This window comes from Saccoglossus kowalevskii, chromosome 3 (genome assembly GCF_978046115.1).
Source record: "Saccoglossus kowalevskii chromosome 3, keSacKowa6.1, whole genome shotgun sequence".
NCBI classification, from domain to species: Eukaryota; Metazoa; Hemichordata; class Enteropneusta; family Harrimaniidae; genus Saccoglossus; species Saccoglossus kowalevskii.
The window spans coordinates 38,314,851-38,334,296 of NC_140643.1; the positions used below are offsets into that span (position 1 = coordinate 38,314,851).

The following is a 19,446-nucleotide window of genomic DNA, read 5'->3' on the forward strand; positions in this document are numbered from 1 at the left end:
ATTATTGTTAGTGTTCAGACATACAGACGCAAGTACCACCTAATTCGCCTCATCTATATATATTGCTCAGTGCAGTGCTAAAGCAGTGCCATGAGAAATCCCAACATCCTATATAAGATCTACACTGATATTTTGAAGTCAGTTTATTTACCAGTTTTACAATGATCAGTATTTTTTCTTATTATAAATTAATACTTACAATAATCCTCACTGTATATACAGACAGTAAGATGTGTATGTAGATCGCTGTAATTGTCATCACACAGTCATGTGTTTAGGCCAGGAAAAAATCTCTATTTCTTGTTTCATGGAAATTTTAAAATGAAGCGGCGAGGGGATTTTTTTTTTATAATACAGAGCTAACATGGGGGAAATTTGAGACAAGTGCGAGTACAAGCGCATTTTGGAATGCTTTAGAAGGAAAAACAAATGTCTGAGGCGCATAGTTCAAATGATGCGAGCGGAAACAAAAAAACAGAGATATTTTTTGTCTCAGCCTTAGTGTATTTGATGGATTTTTTCGTGACGAGAGAATGAACGCCGTGCAATGTACTACATCTCCGATAAATAATAATTTTACAGCCATAGGCCCATGATTGTATTTCGATACAGAAACCACCGGTAAACTACACCCATAGTCATGTGCACAAAACTATGAACAAAGTAATTTAAATAAGATTCAATCCGTTACATTATTGCTTAATACAAAAAATATCCAAGGTTTTGAACTAGCATATCAAAATCTGTAGTAGCCATCAGATTATTGAATTTATTGACCATTGGGTATGGCCAGAAATATTTTGATATGGGTTGAAGTTGCGTATACACTGGTATAACGGGCATGCCAATATAAAAATGTAACCCGTCTGAGAAGAGTTCACATATTTTTTTCACCCGGATCCAGCCCTGTAAACCTCTCATCCTGGGCAGCGTATTCGTGACACTGCGTGTCTAAATATCTGATTTCTGAAATAACCATTAAATATCTGTCTGGTTTTAAACAATGTTTTAAAATGTCAATATTTTCGTAGGTTACTCTTACCTGTACACATTTGACTATAATAACATTTGTATAACAGATGATTGATTTCCAACATAAACACATTGACACCTCAAACTATTCAAAAGTCACTGGCATGTGTGCATAGTAAGCTTTTAAGTTCTGGAACCCAAGGCGCCCTCAAATGTTCATCAACGTTATACATTAATTTATATGCATGTCTTAACTATCCTATTTTCAGACATTTGAATTAAATGTAACCAATATTTAACGATCTTTAACGCATTTGAGATTTTTTACCTCCCGTCGCGCACAGTATTGCTTTATTTGTCGTGTTTTCGACTCTCATGTTTACGTAATGCTATGATTTTGAACATTTTTCTGAATATAATCAAACAAAGACGACCAAATCTTACCGAAATATTGGATTAGACACAATTGCATGGGTTCAGTGACCCATACAAGGTTAAAATGCAATGTGAAATCTAAGCGTCGAGTAGATTGTAAAATCATGATGCACGGCGCACACTACTATGAGAAATGACGCATGAATCATTGGTGAGAAGTCGTCGGCTTAGCCTCTCAATATGGCAACGTATTTGCCATCTTGCCCAGGCCCCATGTAAGTTGTCATCTTGTATTGTAATCTCTGAAGTTCGCTTGACAAAATTGGATTTCAACTTAGATGGCGCCCTCTAGAAACCTGGAGGCAACCCCACGACAATTGTTTTCACTTGCATTTCGGCAATGGCTGTTACAAATGTTTAGTAACTGGGTAAAAGAAACTTGAGTGTCTATTGGTGTACAATTCAGTCACATGCAATAACAAGATGATCGGAGGTGAAACAATTGCAACACAGTTTCTTGTCTTGCATAAATTTCCATGGGTTTAGTCCAAATGACTCCTCGAATGTTTCACAGTGTGACAGCCAATACAGGGACACAGTGACTGAAAATGATCTACAAGGTGCACTTTTGTTAATTATAGAAATTATTGAAACTGGGATCATTTTTGCATTGATTTTCAATGGATAAAACTGTACAAATCTACACATATAACCGAAAGTACATAATTATTAAATGGTGTGATATGATTCAATTTGTACCACAAATTAAAATAGCAGTCACATGATGGGCAACTATTCACAAATAAACCAATCGCGATTGAGGCATTTGTAGCATAATAATTGATGAAATAACAAATACACGAGTTCGCACATCATTCATGAATTTCCACATTTCCACAGCCCTGTGACCATATGTAAACTTGCGTTTAGAAACCTCTCCAATTTCAGGCATTAGACATAATAAATGTCATGTAAAAGCAACAGGAAAATAAAAAATAAAACAGGACTTAGCTTAAAGGGTGAACATGACGTTTCGAATGGGCAAGCCAGTTCTTTTTCAAGTGAATGATTAAAACAGCTGGGGTATGGTAGTTGGTAAATAAAATATTTTATTCTGATATTTTTATTTACATAAAAACAACTTGAAACCGTCAACTATATTTAATATACCGGATATAGTGAAAGCCAGAATGCTGTATCTCAATTTATGTACATTTTTAAAATGAAGGGCTTTCTGATTCATGGTGTTTATATAGTTTCTGGATTGGTAAATTTGAATTCTACCAGTCATTTTGATTTATAAAAGAATATATTCATAAAACATCCCCAGCTTTATGTCTTTCATTGTAATAAATAAATTTAAATAAAAATATGAGAGATGTCTTTTGTGGATATTGTTTTACACTTGCAATGTAATGAACCTCATTATAAAAAAACGTTTGTCACGATTATGAAAATAGAAGTGACGTCATCACAAAAGCGGTACAGCGAGTGCAAAAACCTGAAATGAGAATAACGTTTGCTCACGATGAAGACATTTTCAAACCAGCTGCGTTACTTCGCTGCTATTTTCGTTGATTTGTTGTTAATCCCAAGGGAGTTTTTTTGCTTAAACAAAGACATATTTGAACGCCGTAACTGTTATACCATAGACCCTCTAGAGGGTCTATGGTTATACATACGTTTTTGTTTATTTTTTTGTCTGTTCATGGACGTACGTGTTAGTACACCCTGATTACGTTCATAGTAAATAAAAATATATAAATAACTAATCACATGACGTAAACAAACGCAATATAGAACTGTGACCCTCTGACAATAACTGACGCGTTTGTAACAGTATCAGATATGAAGCCTGAATAATGATCACGTAGCTTCATTCAGCCTGAGATCACCCCCACCATTCCTAGGAAATATATAATAAGGCAACGCAGTCAGCTGTCGTGAAATCTCAATCAACTAGTTCAACGACCGTCAACTCAAGAAAGGTCGCCGAGAGGTAAACATGTGCGCATGCGCAGTAATATAAATTAGCTATTTAGTCTGTTTTTACAGGTAACTGGCTGTTATAAATGGCGTGTTGTCCGGGTGTATATATACACATGTATACATGACTATTCATAGCAATTGTATCGTTTTATTTCAAATAGTTGATTATATTAGGCGCTGATATCTCAACACGCGATACAACCAACAGGTAATGTACATATCTCTTTGTTGTGATGCTGAATATAACGTTTTTATAATAAGACATTTGGGTATCACGATTGAGGTCAGCAGAAATATTGAATAGCCTGTCATGAAAAGCCGTTTATGATGGGATTATATGTTCGTATACATCATTGGTTTGATTTACTGAGATTGTACTGTACGTGAGAGCAGCGGTTGAAGCAACGAGAGATACCGAACGTTGTGGTTTACAATACGAATGACCTCGAGACACAGCGCTCGGTATGGATTGTGGGACTTATCACTTAGACCTTCGACACATTGGTTTATTCCGTTGTAGTACTTTCATGATTTAAAACTCAGCACAGTGTCGGTGTTATCGTACATTGTTGCGCAGAACGCGGGTTTCATATCGAAATAGTGTGGTAACTGTATAGTTCCGTCATGACGACCGCCATTTTGAATGTCTGTGTCATCGCGGTCAAAGAACGATTTGATGACCCTCTGCTGATACATATGTAAAACTCCTAAAGTGTCTGATCGGATTATCTTATATATCCGCAATATTATGAATGTCTTAGTGATTCAGTGTATATCATATTTAATAATTTGATTTTGTTTAAATAAATAAATAAACTAAAATGACATGAGTGACGAATACAGTCTATAGCGTGGTCTTTATTTGTACTAAGCTTTATCCATCTCATTGGTAACAGTTATTAAATATTCTATTTTTTGCTATGCTGTCGACACAACAAACCCTTTCTGGAATTTGTATAACTATTTATAATGTAATAGCAATTGACTCCAGCCAACCAATCAAAATGTACAGTGCACACGCAATGAAATAATTTTAAAATGTTTCAATGTTATTCAAGTTCCTACAGCCAAATTAAAGCTCTCGATTGAGTTTGAATCAGAGGAGTTCGTTGTTTTGCACTATTCTAACAGTTGCAGATACAGTCAGATTTCCTCATGTTGTGTTGTGATGTATTACAAAATTGTCAATTACACTTTTATAAACACTGCGTTGTATACGTCGCTATGAGTCCCATATCGAACAGGACGTGGCACGATGACTACTGCCCTATAATAACCCCATATGTATGACATCTGTCGTACAAATTCATACACGTTTACTTAATATAGAAAGGATATACAATCATTTCATTTGTTTATGATGTAGGATTTTCTGAAATACTATACGGAGTACTGAATATATATACGTTGTGCAGAATGAATACAAGTAAGTATCTGTGTTACAATTGTATAGCTGGTGCATTTACTCGTGCCAGTAGCGATAGAATTACGAAGTGTTTATGTACTATTTACCCACACGAAGGTCACATGCTGCAACAAATGTTAACCCCCGAGCTTCGTTGATGCTTGAATCAAACATTTTGTGTGTGGTTGTGTGTTTGAGGAGGAGGTAGGTGTTCAGTGTATTATGCTATTCTCATTGAGGAGTTAAAGAAGTGTGTAATCATGGGGTGAACAAGCGACATTGGGATTAAGATTAAAACATCAACATATATCACACTCGGGTTTTGAATAACTTCGATGCTTAATTGAACAGTTTGTGGGTTGTGTAGGGGGCATTAAACTATTCTCATTGATGTCGTGTTAAGTGTATGAATTACAGGGTGAACAAAGGGACATTGGGATTGGGATTAAACAATTAAGCCATATCATAATTGGGGTGATTATTAATTGCCAATTGTTTTCTCCGTAGATATGTCCCTCTGTGGGGAGTGCCAACATGGTGGGTTTTGTAACACCACGATTCCAGCATGCATCTGCCCTACCGGAATTATCGGAGCTCACTGTCAAATAGGTAACTGGAATGACGAATTGAGTGTCATGTGACCTCATGAAATGATATTATATATATATATATATATATATATATACATGTATATATATATATATATATATATATATATATATATATATATATATATATATATATATATATATATATATATACGTGGACAGAGAAATTAAGACACTACTACATGAGTAAAGTTCACTCTACAGTACTGTTTCGTAAGGTACATGGAGTACCTCACTCATCAGGAGTTAAGACTTTTTTAACTCCTGATGAGTGAGGTACTCCATGTACCTTACGAAACAATACTGTAGAGTGAACTTTACTCATGTAGTCGTGTCTTAATTTCTCTGTCCACGTATGTAAATCTGCTCTACAAACTCATCGTTTAGTATCGAGCACTCTCACCTGGAATAATCGACTACCTTCCTATATATATATATATACAGTAAAACCTGTCAAAACCGACCCCTGGATAAACCGACCTACTGTCAGAACCGACCGATTTATGTAGCCCCGAAATTTCTCCATAGACGCCTATGTTAAAACAACCTGTGAAATCCGACCACTGTTTACTCCGAACACCGACCGCATTGATCGGTCCCAAGTCCAATATTCACACTGAATACATCGACCATCCGACCATTTGCACCACATCCGCTGTCTAGTAATTCGGTCTGCCCGACCTAAAAAGTGTGCATTGTGTCCAAATTCCGCGAACGTCACAGAAACAATACCAAATCTCACACTACAAGTAACGTCCCGTGTAAAACAATGGCAACTGATTACATTTTTCACACCACACGCCCACGCATCGCGTGGTGTCTGGACAGTATAATGACCCCGGATATAAACAAATGATCGGGGTCATCACCTTCAATTCTCGCGTTTCACAATACACTGCGCCACCTACCGGGCTGTAGAGAGAGGCATATGATACGCAAAGCATCATGGGAAATTGTCGACATCTTTATTCTGAAGTTTTACCGCGCGTATTTGATATCGTCAATTTGTTTTTCATATAATAATTCAGTTTATTGCCATGGTCTTCCTTTGCGAATCCTCGGAATGCTATTCACATACATCGAAGCTTCGAAACCTTGACAAATATCCTTGGATGAAGGGTATTAGGTGGGTAAAATGGCCGCAAGAAAAAAACGCAATTGCAAGGTGGAAACATTTGATTAGACGTGGCGGAAAAAGTAAAGATGAAAACATAGTGGATATTCTGAATATTTCTAGACGGTCGAGACTTTGTTCCCGACATTTTGATGAAGATGAGATCGATATGTGGGGAAATGCGTCCGGTGATCCCAAATACTTTGCATGGAACAACTGGGGGAAACCTGTAAATCAAAGGCCATTGAATAAACATCAAGCTGCTAGGCAACCACGGCCATCAATTTTACAGGTGTGTAAGAACGTCCCAAATGAATTGGTACCGACTGTTGGCAAAGAGTTGGATGTTGCAATAAAGCAGAAACCTGATATTGGACGTAAGTTGTATTTTTTTGTTGACTTTAAACGTACATGTCGTTCGATGCCCGTAAATCAAATTAGTTGATGTATAGTTAGTTTGGCTAATGTCGAGTATGTGTATATGATATGATACGTGGTCCCCAAACACTGAATCCCAGAGCGTTTTCGTTATATTCTAAAGGATTGTGTTTTTTATGATCAACTAATTTCACACAGAAATATGGTAGCTGCTTGTGATCAGGCAGTATTCGTATTTATAATTGTGCATCCAAACGTTTGTGACTGTACATTTGAAGTGAACAATTTACTGAATATCAAACTGTCTTCATTATTTTTATATAGGTTTGCAGCTTAACGTTTGTCCATTTGTTGAGACACCACAACCACTGGATCATGATTACCTCCATACTGCATCTCCTATTTTGGTTAACATAAGTACACAAACCACAATGACCATGGATGACATAAATGTTCTAGAAAGTACAGCTAAACCACCATCTTCAAAAAAACCAGGACAAGGTGTAGTCAACTGTGCAACTGAGACTGATGAGAGAGTAAATTTCTATACAGGATTGCACTCAAAGTCTATTCTTCAGGGTGAGACATTCACAATATCAAATTCATTCATATTAAAACATTTTGTAAATTTTATTTTTTTCAAAATTTTTATTGTTGTAATTGTGTATATGTGTTATTGCTTGTGTTGCTATACTACTGGTTTATTATTTTTGTACAGTTTTAATATATAGTTTCTGTGGTGACAATACATAGTTTAAGGTAATGTTTTCAGTACTGCATTGTTTATTTTGTTCATATGCTATATTTTTATTTTTTTTTTATTTTTTTTTGTAGGTGTTTATGACTCAATTAGTGGTGGTGTTGATCAACTAAAGTACTGGAGAGGTGCAGAGAGTACTGCTGATCATCATAACAGTGGGCGACAAAGACCAGGAAGGCAACATCAGTTGCCACATTATTACCAATTTCTTATGTGCTTAATTAGACTACGTCTAAATTTACCACTTCTCCTCCTAGCGGATTTGTTCGATGTAAGCTGCTCAACTGTATCAAGAATAACAATCACATGGATCTCCTACATGTACCAGACTTTAGTGCCAGCATTACTTGTCTGGCCATCACAAGCAAATATTCAAGGATGGATGCCACTGGACTTTAAAAAGTCGTTCCCCAATACCCGTGTTGTAATTGACTGTTCTGAATTTTTTATTGATCGGCCAAGAAACAAAGATGAACAATATAAAACTTACTCACAATATAAAAGTCACAATACATACAAAGTTTTGTTTGGGGTTTCACCTTTTGGTGCATTCACATTTGTAAGTGACCTGTGGTCAGGAAATGTTTCTGACAAGTATCTTACAGAACAAAGTGGACTGATAGAAAAGCTGGATGATGGAGATGCTGTGATGGCTGATAGAGGCTTCCATATAGAAGATTTACTTTTAAAAAAAAATGCTGCTCTCATTGCTCCTCCATTCACCAGAAAATGGCTTAATGGGAAGGGTAAAAGACTTAATGTTAATGAAATTAGACGAACAAGAAAAATAGCACGCCTTAGGATTCATGTCGAAAGAGCAATCCAACGTGTTAAATGTTGGAGGATCTTGAAACACCAAATTCTATCTTCTTTACAGGATTGTGCATCAATGATTGTTAAACTTGTTGCAGCATTCTGCAATCTCAAAGGACCCTTATTTTATTCTAAAAACGAACAAGCATTGAAAATGTCTAAAGTTGTACCCAAAAAGGCAGTTAAGCGTAAACACAGTTGCTGATGCTTGAATGCAAATGTATATCTTTACAACACGTTTGTATGCAAATGTACCATTACAGAAAAAAAAGTCTTCTTCACTTGTACTAAATATGTATTTCAGTAATGATTTTCTAGTCCAGTTTTTATTATTATCTGGATTTCTGATTAGTTTTTTGTTCTTTCATATTGTTTGACTGAATTCAGACTTATCAATTTTTTTTTCTGCCATGGTCCAATCTGATTAAAATTGCATGTTTTTCCTGTGTGGGAGTCATTGTATTGTCACACATATTGATCCTAGATTGTGATTGGTTAGCAATCACGTAATTCAGATGATGTGAATATGTTCACATGATTAATGACCATGAATGATGCACCGTTAACAAATTCGTTGTTACTGTTACCATACTTTTAAATGCCAATTTTTAGAATAAATTATCATACTAAATAGGTAAACAACACTAGTTTTTATAGTTGGTAAATGTGTACATAATTTTAGCAGCAGGCAAGCTAAATGTTGAAATAAGTTTTTTTTTTTTATATAATTTGAATGCCAAACTTACAACGTAGGATTTCATACCATTGGCTGTACGTGTTGCATCATTCTGGAGTATGTGACCAGCCAGTCAAGGTAGCAGATACATGAGTAGCACACCAAGAGATACATACTAAATACTATAAAATATTTTTTTTTAAAAGAAATGTACAGATTTCCATTGTGATTTTTTTGTAACAATTTATTCATGTCAGTAAACATACATTATTCATCTGTCATCTTACTTGCATTGAATAAAAACACCACAATAAATATTGAGTGTTAAGTGTGTGAAAATATAGGTAATCATACAAGTTGGAGTAGGTTTACAACATGTAACAACTAAAAGTTTGACTAACAATATAGGTTTTGTACTGTTTGCTCCTCCCACATGAAATCTTGATAATAATTTACAAACCTTTTGATAAAAAAGCAGTATCTGATACTATCTGTATAATTCATAATTATGGTGAAATGTACAGAAAATTTTGCAAAATGTGTAAAAATTTGCACTGAATTTTAAGCGGGAATAATATATGGCGGTCAAAGTGATTTTCATAGCAATGGCAGTACAGCAGTATTAAAAACAAGTTCTGCTTTACTCTGTAACAGTTCCCATCTGTCCACATCAAAGTATACAGGTATTTTTTGTATTCCTTTACGTGTGTACACAACTAAATCACAAGATGCTATACCTGTCACACCTAACTGGAATTGTATCTGGCTGTACCATGGGGAAGTCTGCTTTAAATGCAAAGTTTCATCAACTAGTTCTAAATGATATTTGGGATCTATGCAAGGTATTTTCTCAACAGCAATGTTTTTGTGCTTAAAAGAACATTTAATTTCAATTAGTTTTGGTTCATGGCATGAACAATTAACAGTGCCATCAGGTGATGCTCCCATAAATGGTTTATTTTTCATTACTATTAGTCCACACTCATTAACTTCAAATTTGTTGTGTTTCTTAACCTCACTAATTGAGTATAATTGCCTTGCAACCGGCTCATTTTCTTTACCAAAAGTTACAGCACTGTTTTCAATAGGTTTTGCAGTTCCCAAAATCTTACTGACTAATGTTTCACACTTGTGAACATCTCTCACTGATCTCACCAAGTCAGCAATGCTTGCTGTTATACGTCCCTTTCTGGCTTCATACCATGCAGGATCACATTGAAGAAGGTTTTTTAGAATTTCTACATGCTGCTCTGTTGTATTTTGGGTTAAGTAATCTAAAAACATCATGTTACTTCCTGAAGATCTGTAAGTTGTATAAATCTCTTGCATCGTCGGCACATTAGTCTCAGGCAATAGTTGTGGATCTTTCACTAACTTCAGAAATAATGCACCGGGATGAGATTCTTCACATACCTGGAAAAAATGTAGTCATATTTACTATCCATATTTGAGTGAATAAGGGAGAGGGGACTTGTTTTCTTTTCCCTTTTGTTTTATTGCCTAAAATAAAGTGGTGGGTAAAGAGTTGTCTAACAATATGACAGAAAAGGAAATTGTACTTATCTATATACAAACAAAGTTTCTTATGTTACGATGGGGCACTGGTAAATAGATATTTTTGGCCATCTGTTTTCAGAGTATACAGCGGAGCTATATCAGCCGACAGGCTGTTAGTTAATGAAATATGTTGCCACCATGTTGGGAAGAAAGTAAAATTTACAATATGTACATCCATTTTCCCCAAGTGCCCCTCCCCATTATTAAAATGGTTACCCCTTAAGAAAATCAGCACCTCACCCTTTTTAAATGCTCTTGAATCCTGAGAATGTCTGTATTGTTCACTGTTCTCAGTGGTCTGTAGTTCTTAGGTTGGGGACCAGGTTTCCTTGGTGTTGTTTTATCTCTGCGATAATCTAGGTCTTCCACCTTAACTGGTATGGATGTTTTGCGGGGCTTAGTCCACACACAAGTCTCATCGGTACTTACTGCAGTTCCCCTGTCAGTCTGCCTGTCTACGTATTCAGCTACTGCAAATAGTAGAGCAGCTGTGTGCTTGCAAGAACCATCATCACTAATAGAAAAATAAATATAAAATATTTTAATGGAGGAACCAATAAACAAATATTTTACCATATAACCATAATTTATTTTAGTTTGTATAGTTAAAAACTGGGAACTAGAGAAAATGGATGGCATGCACTATACTTGTTCTAAGATGTGGGAAGGAGTGATTAAAACTTTAAAGCATTCTTTAATTTTAAAATATACTGTTATTTACAACTTTATATTTACATGCTAATTTTTGTAAACAATGTAGATATTTTCAAATTAATTATGTTTGCGTCAGTACATTAATATCAACAAAACACTACATGTAGCTTCTTAAAGATATGAATGTTTGAACTACATAGTACATGTAAGATAATTATAACAATTACTGGTTTGGTAACACTTACGCTGCAACACAGCCACAACCGGCGGACATAGGGTCATTCCAGTTTTTATCCACAACCCCCCTACGGATGGATATTAAGGTTATGACACCCTATGGATTCAAATCCACCATTCAGGTGTCGGATTTTTGTTCACTAACACACCCCCTGGAAACTACTGATTTGACGTATACGGATGGGTATGTGAAAAAATTATACCCCTCGGATACACACAAAAACAGAACCCCTCGGAAAAAAAGCTGTGTGACTTGCAAGTGGCCTACTTGGGTCTTCTAATTATAAAACAGAAATTGGTAAATTGGATGGTATGTTGCAAAGAGCAGTGCAGTTGGAAGGAGTCAATGATTTTTTTTTGGGGGGGGGGGGTCTGCACAACTAGAGTGATGTCATAACGTCACCTAGAGGGATGTTTGTGTCCCACATTGCTTTGTGCACCTTTTAGTTGAATGACTTTTGTCATTGGTGTTGATTTTTTTTTTATTGTGATATGTCTCTAGTAATTGCAATGTAGAAGTACGTTCAACTGAATGGCCAGGTAATTTGCGGACTGATTCACAAATCATGTGTATGAAGCAATATGGCGCTCAGTGTAAATGCAAAAATATACATCTAGAGTGCATATATATATGTAGAGTGTAATAAAAAAATTTTATTGCTCATAATTTGCAAGGTCTAATGACTATTGGTAAAACTTTAATACACAGGTTTACTGCTTTGGATTTAATGTCACAAAAACATTAATTTAAAGTTGTATATTTAGTTGAAAGCCCTTTGTAAATAGGTTAATTTGACCCCCTTAACCAAATCCAAAAACAAAATCCAGGACAACATCTATGGGTTTTGCCTGAAAAATGGTCAAGTTATTTAAGTTAGGAAAACAACTTAAATCCCATGATGCAACAGTGAGTAACTTACCAACATTGGCCTAGAACGACACACAAAGCAAGAACAAAAGGGGTTGCTAAGGTAACGTGCCAAACTTCGGTCAACATACACTTGATGTCAGCATCGCAGCACAGCAAGTTTTGCAAAGAAGTACTTGAATTCAATTGCGCCCCAAAATGATGTCGCTGATCACTCAGTTGTCGCGGCGTATGTTGTACCAAATTTTGACTTCGGCTTTTTTTTCTAAGTGCATGCGACCTCTCACCAATGTATTAAAACACTTTGAATTTATACTTTGCGTGATTATATTTGGTCTACGCGGAACAATAAACTTTCTAAACATTATCTGAGACCATGCATGATGTATATTCACAAAATCATATTTTATATTATGTACGTCTTTCATTCCAAGGCTCAGGCAAATAAAACAAATGTTCTTCTGCTAACTATTATAGACTAGTTTCCAAGCTTTTGACTAAGGCAAATTTATTTAATTTTCCATTGGAAATTTTTGTGATCTTGTAATTTCCCAGTCATTCATGGTCTTGACAATAAATGTGAATTGCTGTGCGAGCCTAGAGTTAGAATAAAGGGAATGAACGCGAAACTTTCTAATTATGCCAGCCAGTAAAATACAGAGATTTCAAATATTATAAATAAAATGTATACAAGTGTTGTAATGTCCGATGTAATAGCCACATGTCGAGTTGAGTTTTTTTTAAATTTATAATGTGAACTATTCCAGCTCATGGATGCCAATGAAATTTGAGAACAACTGAAATGTACAAGTCAGACTCTTTTAAATGAATGTATCAAGTATACACATGAATTATTTGCCCCAACACATTGGTTTATTCTTTATTCTAAGTTGCGACTGATATGTTTGTGTGGGCTTGATCGGCACAGTCGTAGAATAATAAATAGATTTTCTTGGGTTAAAACAGTTTGCGAGCAGGGGTACAGCCACGTATGACTGCATGCATTTTAAAAGGGCGTACACCCTCCCCCCAGGTCTCTTGGCTGACAGATTTTTTTTTTACAAACCTACCCCTTGGAAGCTTAAAAATTACGACCGCATGAATTCACATCATCTATGGGGAGTGTGCATGATATGAAAAAAAAAATATCAAAAATATGACCCCCCTCGGAATTAAATCATCTGTAGGGGTGTGGATATAGAAAAGAAAATAGTCAAAAAATGACACCTCTCGGAATTGGACCATCCATACTTTTTGTAGAAATATGACCCCTCGGATTTAACCCATCCGTAGGGGGGGTGTGGACAAAAACTGGAATGACCCATAACTTCAGCATCTGATGAAAGAAGTAGCCAAGTTGCGTACCGCTGAGCAGTTTGGCGTTGTTCCGGTTTCACCTCAGCTTTGACATAGACGTGATCTATGTGCCCAGACACCTTTCCTAAAAGAACGTCCTCTACATGGTTATCCTTAAACATAAGATACCCATCGTCGTGTTTATATTTTGTGAGTCGTTCCGGTGTCCACTCGCAGTTTTTTATTAAATACGCAAACACGTCACCAAGCGCAACTTTCGGGAGACAATGAAGTGTTCGTGTCCACACCACTTGTTTACCATTCAGGTTAACAGCAACAGTCCCGTCATCATTTAACACCCGCCGGCGTTTCCTCTCTGATTCATCATGATCACAGTCTTCAATAACATCGTATATACCGCTTGCTTTTTGTGCCAATTCAACCAACTCATTTTTCTTCTTCCCAGCACATGGTATACGACGATCAGTTAAATATTTTTTTAAATCGGGGACTCGCAGACGACTAAAGTCACAGAAGACCGCCATACAAATAAGCCTCTCAACGTTCTACGCTGGTGGCGCCATTATTGCGATGTCGACACCGGAAGTGAGAAATGCGTCTTTCCAGGTTATCCGCCGAGGGCGCACTTTATTGTGAAACGCGAGAATTGCGGTGAAGCACACTGCATTATCACTTCTTCAACGCTCAAAAGACATTGAGTTTTCTTCTTTCCATAACGATTCTGATCGACAATTTTGTGCTTTCGAATGTTTCCGTAAAGGGGGCTTCAAGATTGAAATTTATGATGACGAAGAAGCAGACGACAACAAAGAATTCGGAAACCTTATTTAGCAAGTTGCAGACCCGCAAACACAGTGTAGCGTTGTAGAATACCTCCACTTTGATGAACGTATACCGACTGAAGCAATGTATGACGGCGAGTGGGAGCAACAGATTGTTGAGAATTTTATTGCAGACAAAGAAAACCATGAATCTATAGACAACAATGACATAAATTGCAACGACAGTCAAATTATTGACCCCCACAACGACAGTGACTTGACGCATGGCGATGTGCTAGACATGTTGACAAGATTACAGAACAAAGACTCCAGTTACTTGACAGATATCCAAAATTTCATAATTCGAACGGAAAACAAAATCGTTGAAAAAAAAAGGTGTTCTTTAAAGTAGTCAAAACTTGATGATTTTTTACATCGTAATTTGATTCATTGACTCACATTCCCTGTTGAGGGACTGTGATTGACTTAACAGCAAAATCGACTGTCTGCATAAATTATGATAATTACATGTAGCTCACGTGAACATACGTTGTGATGTCATCCAAAATGGACGCCTTCAGTTACGATACGCAATACTTACCCGGTCTGTTCGAATAGTTATTTTAATGTTAATTGATGTCATGTACATACCATAATATTTTTGTATTGTTTGGTAAATTATTTTATTGAAACAATACAATAAATGCACATTGTAAATACATGTAGAATCACCGGAGGCAAACTCCGATGTCTTTCATTTGTCCCGTGTTTACAGCACATGTAATTAATTGTTGTTTCAATCAAAGTCACGCCCACCCTGAATAAACCGACTCCCTCTGAAAACCGACCATAGATCCCAGTCCCAGTCATGGTCGGTTTTGACAGGTTTTACTGTATTATAAATTTTAAATTGAAGCATCATGTAACATTAATCGCGTTCTATAATAATCACTATTATTATTTATTGCATGTACAACATATTAATAGCAACTTTTGTTGACGAATTAATACTAAATACGTTTAATGTTTGCTGTTGATTGCCATTTGTCTTTGTTATCATAGCTAGTAATTGCATATATATATATAACTAATTTAAAATAATTACTAAAAATTAGCATAAATTATTTATAAATAAGAAATAAAAATAACTATTTTAATAAATATTATGTTATATAATTACATGCTATTTTTATAGGCAATTTATTTATATAATTGTTTTATTATTAAAAGAAATGACAAACCTTTGTAAATGATGATCTCTATTTACTTAAATGCCTACTTATTTACAGCAAAATTTACGTTTTACATGTGACTAAAATTAAATAGATAAATTTCTGAGCGGTATTTTTTTTTTGTCATTTATAGATCTGTCAAAGAATCCGAAGAATCGTGAAGGTCTAACACTTCTTCCAGTCGCCGTTGGTGTCGTTATCATGTATGCACTGTGTTTTACGATTATGTATCTGAACTCATGGAAGTCAAATCGAGTGTCACGCGCTAGGCAGGCCGAAATTGATGAAGCTGCTCAGGTCCATGGACCTCCTAGAGTCAGCAGTAGTGTTGGAATCTGGAGAGGTAAGGTGGTTGTTTCATAAAATAATTATCGTCAATCGACTAGATCCGTGTGTCCACGTGTAGCACATTTCGTAGCGTGTTTTTGTTAAAATTACACCGTTATGTATACGTACAGGTTTCAAGTCATAGTCGCGTGTGTACTCCATATATCGCAATTAGCTGAAAATAACCATTTGCCAAACAATGCATAAACTAGTGGGATCTTGATTTTGCTGAAATGCCAAATGTCTTGAATAGTTTAACTACAGCCTGAATTAAAGAAGACGAAAACACAAGGTAGTTGAATTATTTAAAATGACAGGAAAGCCAATAAATATCCTGATAGACTGTACAATTGTATTACCATCTGCAGACCATATGATATTAATGTTACCGTAGATTTACAGTAGTGATACAGATTTAAAACACTTGCCCAGTTTTTTCGCGTTGATAAGACATGTGGGTTGTACATCTGCCATATTTTTGAATGGAACCTTGTCTTCTCTCTTTCAATTTACTAAATCAGGGTTTTGAGATCATGTGCAGCTACTGATTTGAATCCCCCGCATTGATGATTTTAGAATTAATTGATTTAATATGTCCGTTACCACATTTAAAGCTGAATATGTCCACTCCCCTAACACCTGACATCACTTCTTATAACTGGAGTTGCATATATATTCCTCACATTTTAAGTCATCACATTGAAATATTTATTTATTTTAAATTTATTTTTCTGATTTGTTTTCAGGAAATCCTCTCCGGCCATCTACCTTCTTTTTACCTTTTTTCGGAACTCCCCGCCCTGCTCACTCACGCGAATGTGTAACAACTGGTCTTCCCGGTGTAAGCACTGCACCGGCAGTATTGCAAGGAGTGTTGCCGCCGAAATACTCTCACATCGTACCCTGCGACGACGATTCATTCGGGTCCTATGCTACTGTCGAAGTAGGCAGTACAACAAATTCAATACCGCCAAGTTATGACGATGTAATTCGAGAAGGCCCTCTCGGTGGCATCATGATGCATAGTATACCATCTCTATCATTGGATACGCAAGACGGTGTTATACTCGGCGAATGCGATTCTCGTGTTTTTTTCACCTCCGGAACCGGATCTACAATTGGAGAAGGTGACTCAGTAAACCAACAAACTCGCCTGCTCGACGTCACCAATAATGACAATTTGAATGTACAACCAATCGCAGGCAATCTTGTGTCATTTGGTTCGCCATTAGAGGAAACCATTCCTGTAACCGTTGGCATGGAAATGGGCACCAGTCATAATTCAAATAGCCTTATATAACTTTTCGGGATTCAACTTGTTAATCTGTGTATGCATCCTGATTGGACAACGAAAACAGATTTCTGTCGGAATCACTCCAGACTTTTGTCGAATTAAACCTTATTTGTTGTCAGTAAGTAAGCAGGGCTAATACTAGTACTCTAGTTTTGGCAATGAATAATTTACATTTTTCATGATGCGTTTAGGATTAAAAAAGAAGTGTGACATTTTGTAGTAAACAGATATTCACGCCACATGTTAGTTTAGTTAAAACGATGACAACTGTTAAATTTGATTGTGAACAATTTATGGAATTAAAATAATTTCGTGACTAACAGGGCAGGGACAGGGGTGGCACCTATGAAACTCGTGCCAGGCTATATTTACATCTTTTATAGTACTCCCAAATCACAAACTAACTAATATATTTTTGGTCACGGTAGTTGCAAATTTGTTATTTCTTGTTATCTTCTAAAGAACGGGATACTGCTGGACACGATTCCCGTGAATGGGCACCAGACTCTGATATATTGATGTCCACTTTATTGTGGGTTATGATATATATTGACGTGTGCCCGTAGTTTGAACACTGCTTTTACCATATGAACAATAAGAAAAAAACATTTGTTAATTGATTTTAAATATTGTATGTTAAAATTATATTTGTATGGCATGCCAATCATGGGTGAAATTTTAATCAAGCTTTGACTTAATCAAACAAAAATATCCAATTTTTCGCAATAACCTTCAAAATGGATATGAATACGAGAGTTGTACTTGTTTATATATCATGACATTTTAATTTAGCGAACACGTCTCTGAAATCAATCTTTTTGTGTTGGAGCAGGTTACACAATTAAATTGGTCGCATTTATCACAAAACATAATTGATTTAAATATAACTCGAACTAATTCTTGTTTTCTGTTTTGAATATATTGCTGGTGTTAATGGCTTCCATTTGTGAATAAAAAGTGTTGTTCTATAAATATATAACGGTATTTTTGTTATTGGAGATTTATTTTAGTTTACGTATGAATAGATTTATGTCAAATATTATTAATACATCGCTCTTCTGCTACCAGTGAAGCATTTATAAAGCCACACCGCTTTTGGTAATAGTTTTGAATAATGGATATTATAACAGCGGTTAGATTCATGCCAATGTTACCGCTAACTGATCGTTCGGCTGTGAAAGTTTTGTTATTTGCTCCCTGATTTGAATTTTCTCAACTTGTTTCATTTATTATCAAGCCTTATTCGACATGGCTGCCCCATATATAATAAATATCGGTAAACATTAATTTAAATTTAATTCGCATTTATGATTACACTTGTTTGCCAGCTCCAAGATGACTACCTATGCAAACGCCCGTAGCTTGCATAACACATGCAGTCAGCTCGTGGCTCGTATATGCGTGTATCTAATAAATAACTCAGTTTTAGAAACACACACGTAACTGAGTTTTAGTAACAAATAAATAACTCAGTTTTACCAACACACACGTATCTCAGTTTTAGTAACAAATAAATAACTCACTTTTACTAACACACACGTATCTCAGTTTTAGTAACAAATAAATAACTCACTTTTACTAACACACACGTATCTCAGTTTTAGTAACAAATAAATAACTTAGTTTTAACAACACACACGTAACTCAGTTTTAGTAACAAATAAATAACTTAGTTTTAGCAACACAAACGTAAGTCAATTTTAGTAACAAATAAATAACTTAGTTATAGTAACACACACGTATCTCAGTTTTAACAACAAATAAATAACTTAGTTATAACAACAAAAACGTAGCCCAGTTTTAGTAACAAATAAATAACTTAGTTTTAGCAACACACGCGTAACTCAGTTTTAGTAACAAATAACTTAGTTATAGTAAAGTAAGCAAATAACACCGAATAAACGGCAAGGTAAAGACTATGTCTAATTATAGTAAATACGTACTGCGTGCGTGACTCGAACCGGCGCTCGCGTACGGCACATAATCGCCTAACACACACATATCTCAGTTTTAGTAACAAATAAATAACTTAGTTTTAACAACACACACGTAACTCAGTTTTAGTAACAAATAAATAACTTAGTTTTAACAACACACACGTAACTCAGT

General features: G+C 35.7%; 2 protein-coding genes across 4 annotated transcripts; one reads left to right on the plus strand and one right to left on the minus strand.

Annotated features, from left to right (window-relative positions):
- The first annotated feature begins 3,392 nt into the window (after positions 1 to 3,392).
- Positions 3,393 to 18,316, plus strand: LOC144357839 (uncharacterized). 3 transcript variants are annotated; one of them, XM_085497171.1, is made up of 6 exons: positions 3,393 to 3,544; positions 4,703 to 4,762; positions 5,249 to 5,350; positions 6,587 to 6,840; positions 7,166 to 7,420; positions 7,676 to 9,056. In XM_085497171.1, the coding sequence occupies exons 3-6, from the start codon at positions 5,307 to 5,309 to the stop codon at positions 8,617 to 8,619; spliced, it is 1,497 nt and encodes a 498-aa protein (XP_085353297.1). In that variant the 5' UTR covers positions 3,393 to 3,544; positions 4,703 to 4,762; positions 5,249 to 5,306; the 3' UTR covers positions 8,620 to 9,056. The 3 variants fall into 3 exon arrangements, with proteins under 3 accessions (XP_085353297.1, XP_077867996.2, XP_085353296.1); XM_078011870.2 differs by lacking the exons at positions 6,587 to 6,840; positions 7,166 to 7,420; positions 7,676 to 9,056 and adding exons at positions 15,850 to 16,059; positions 16,790 to 18,316; XM_085497170.1 differs by lacking the exons at positions 3,393 to 3,544; positions 4,703 to 4,762; positions 5,249 to 5,350 and having other exon boundaries at positions 5,667 to 6,840.
- Positions 9,314 to 14,247, minus strand: LOC146747967 (uncharacterized). Its single transcript, XM_085496624.1, has 4 exons — positions 13,772 to 14,247; positions 11,547 to 11,606; positions 10,888 to 11,161; positions 9,314 to 10,503 (listed from the first exon to the last, which is right to left on the minus strand). Exons 1-4 carry the CDS (start codon positions 14,245 to 14,247, stop codon positions 9,688 to 9,690), a joined length of 1,626 nt encoding a protein of 541 aa, XP_085352750.1. The 3' UTR covers positions 9,314 to 9,687.
- Positions 18,317 to 19,446: the final 1,130 nt, after the last annotated feature.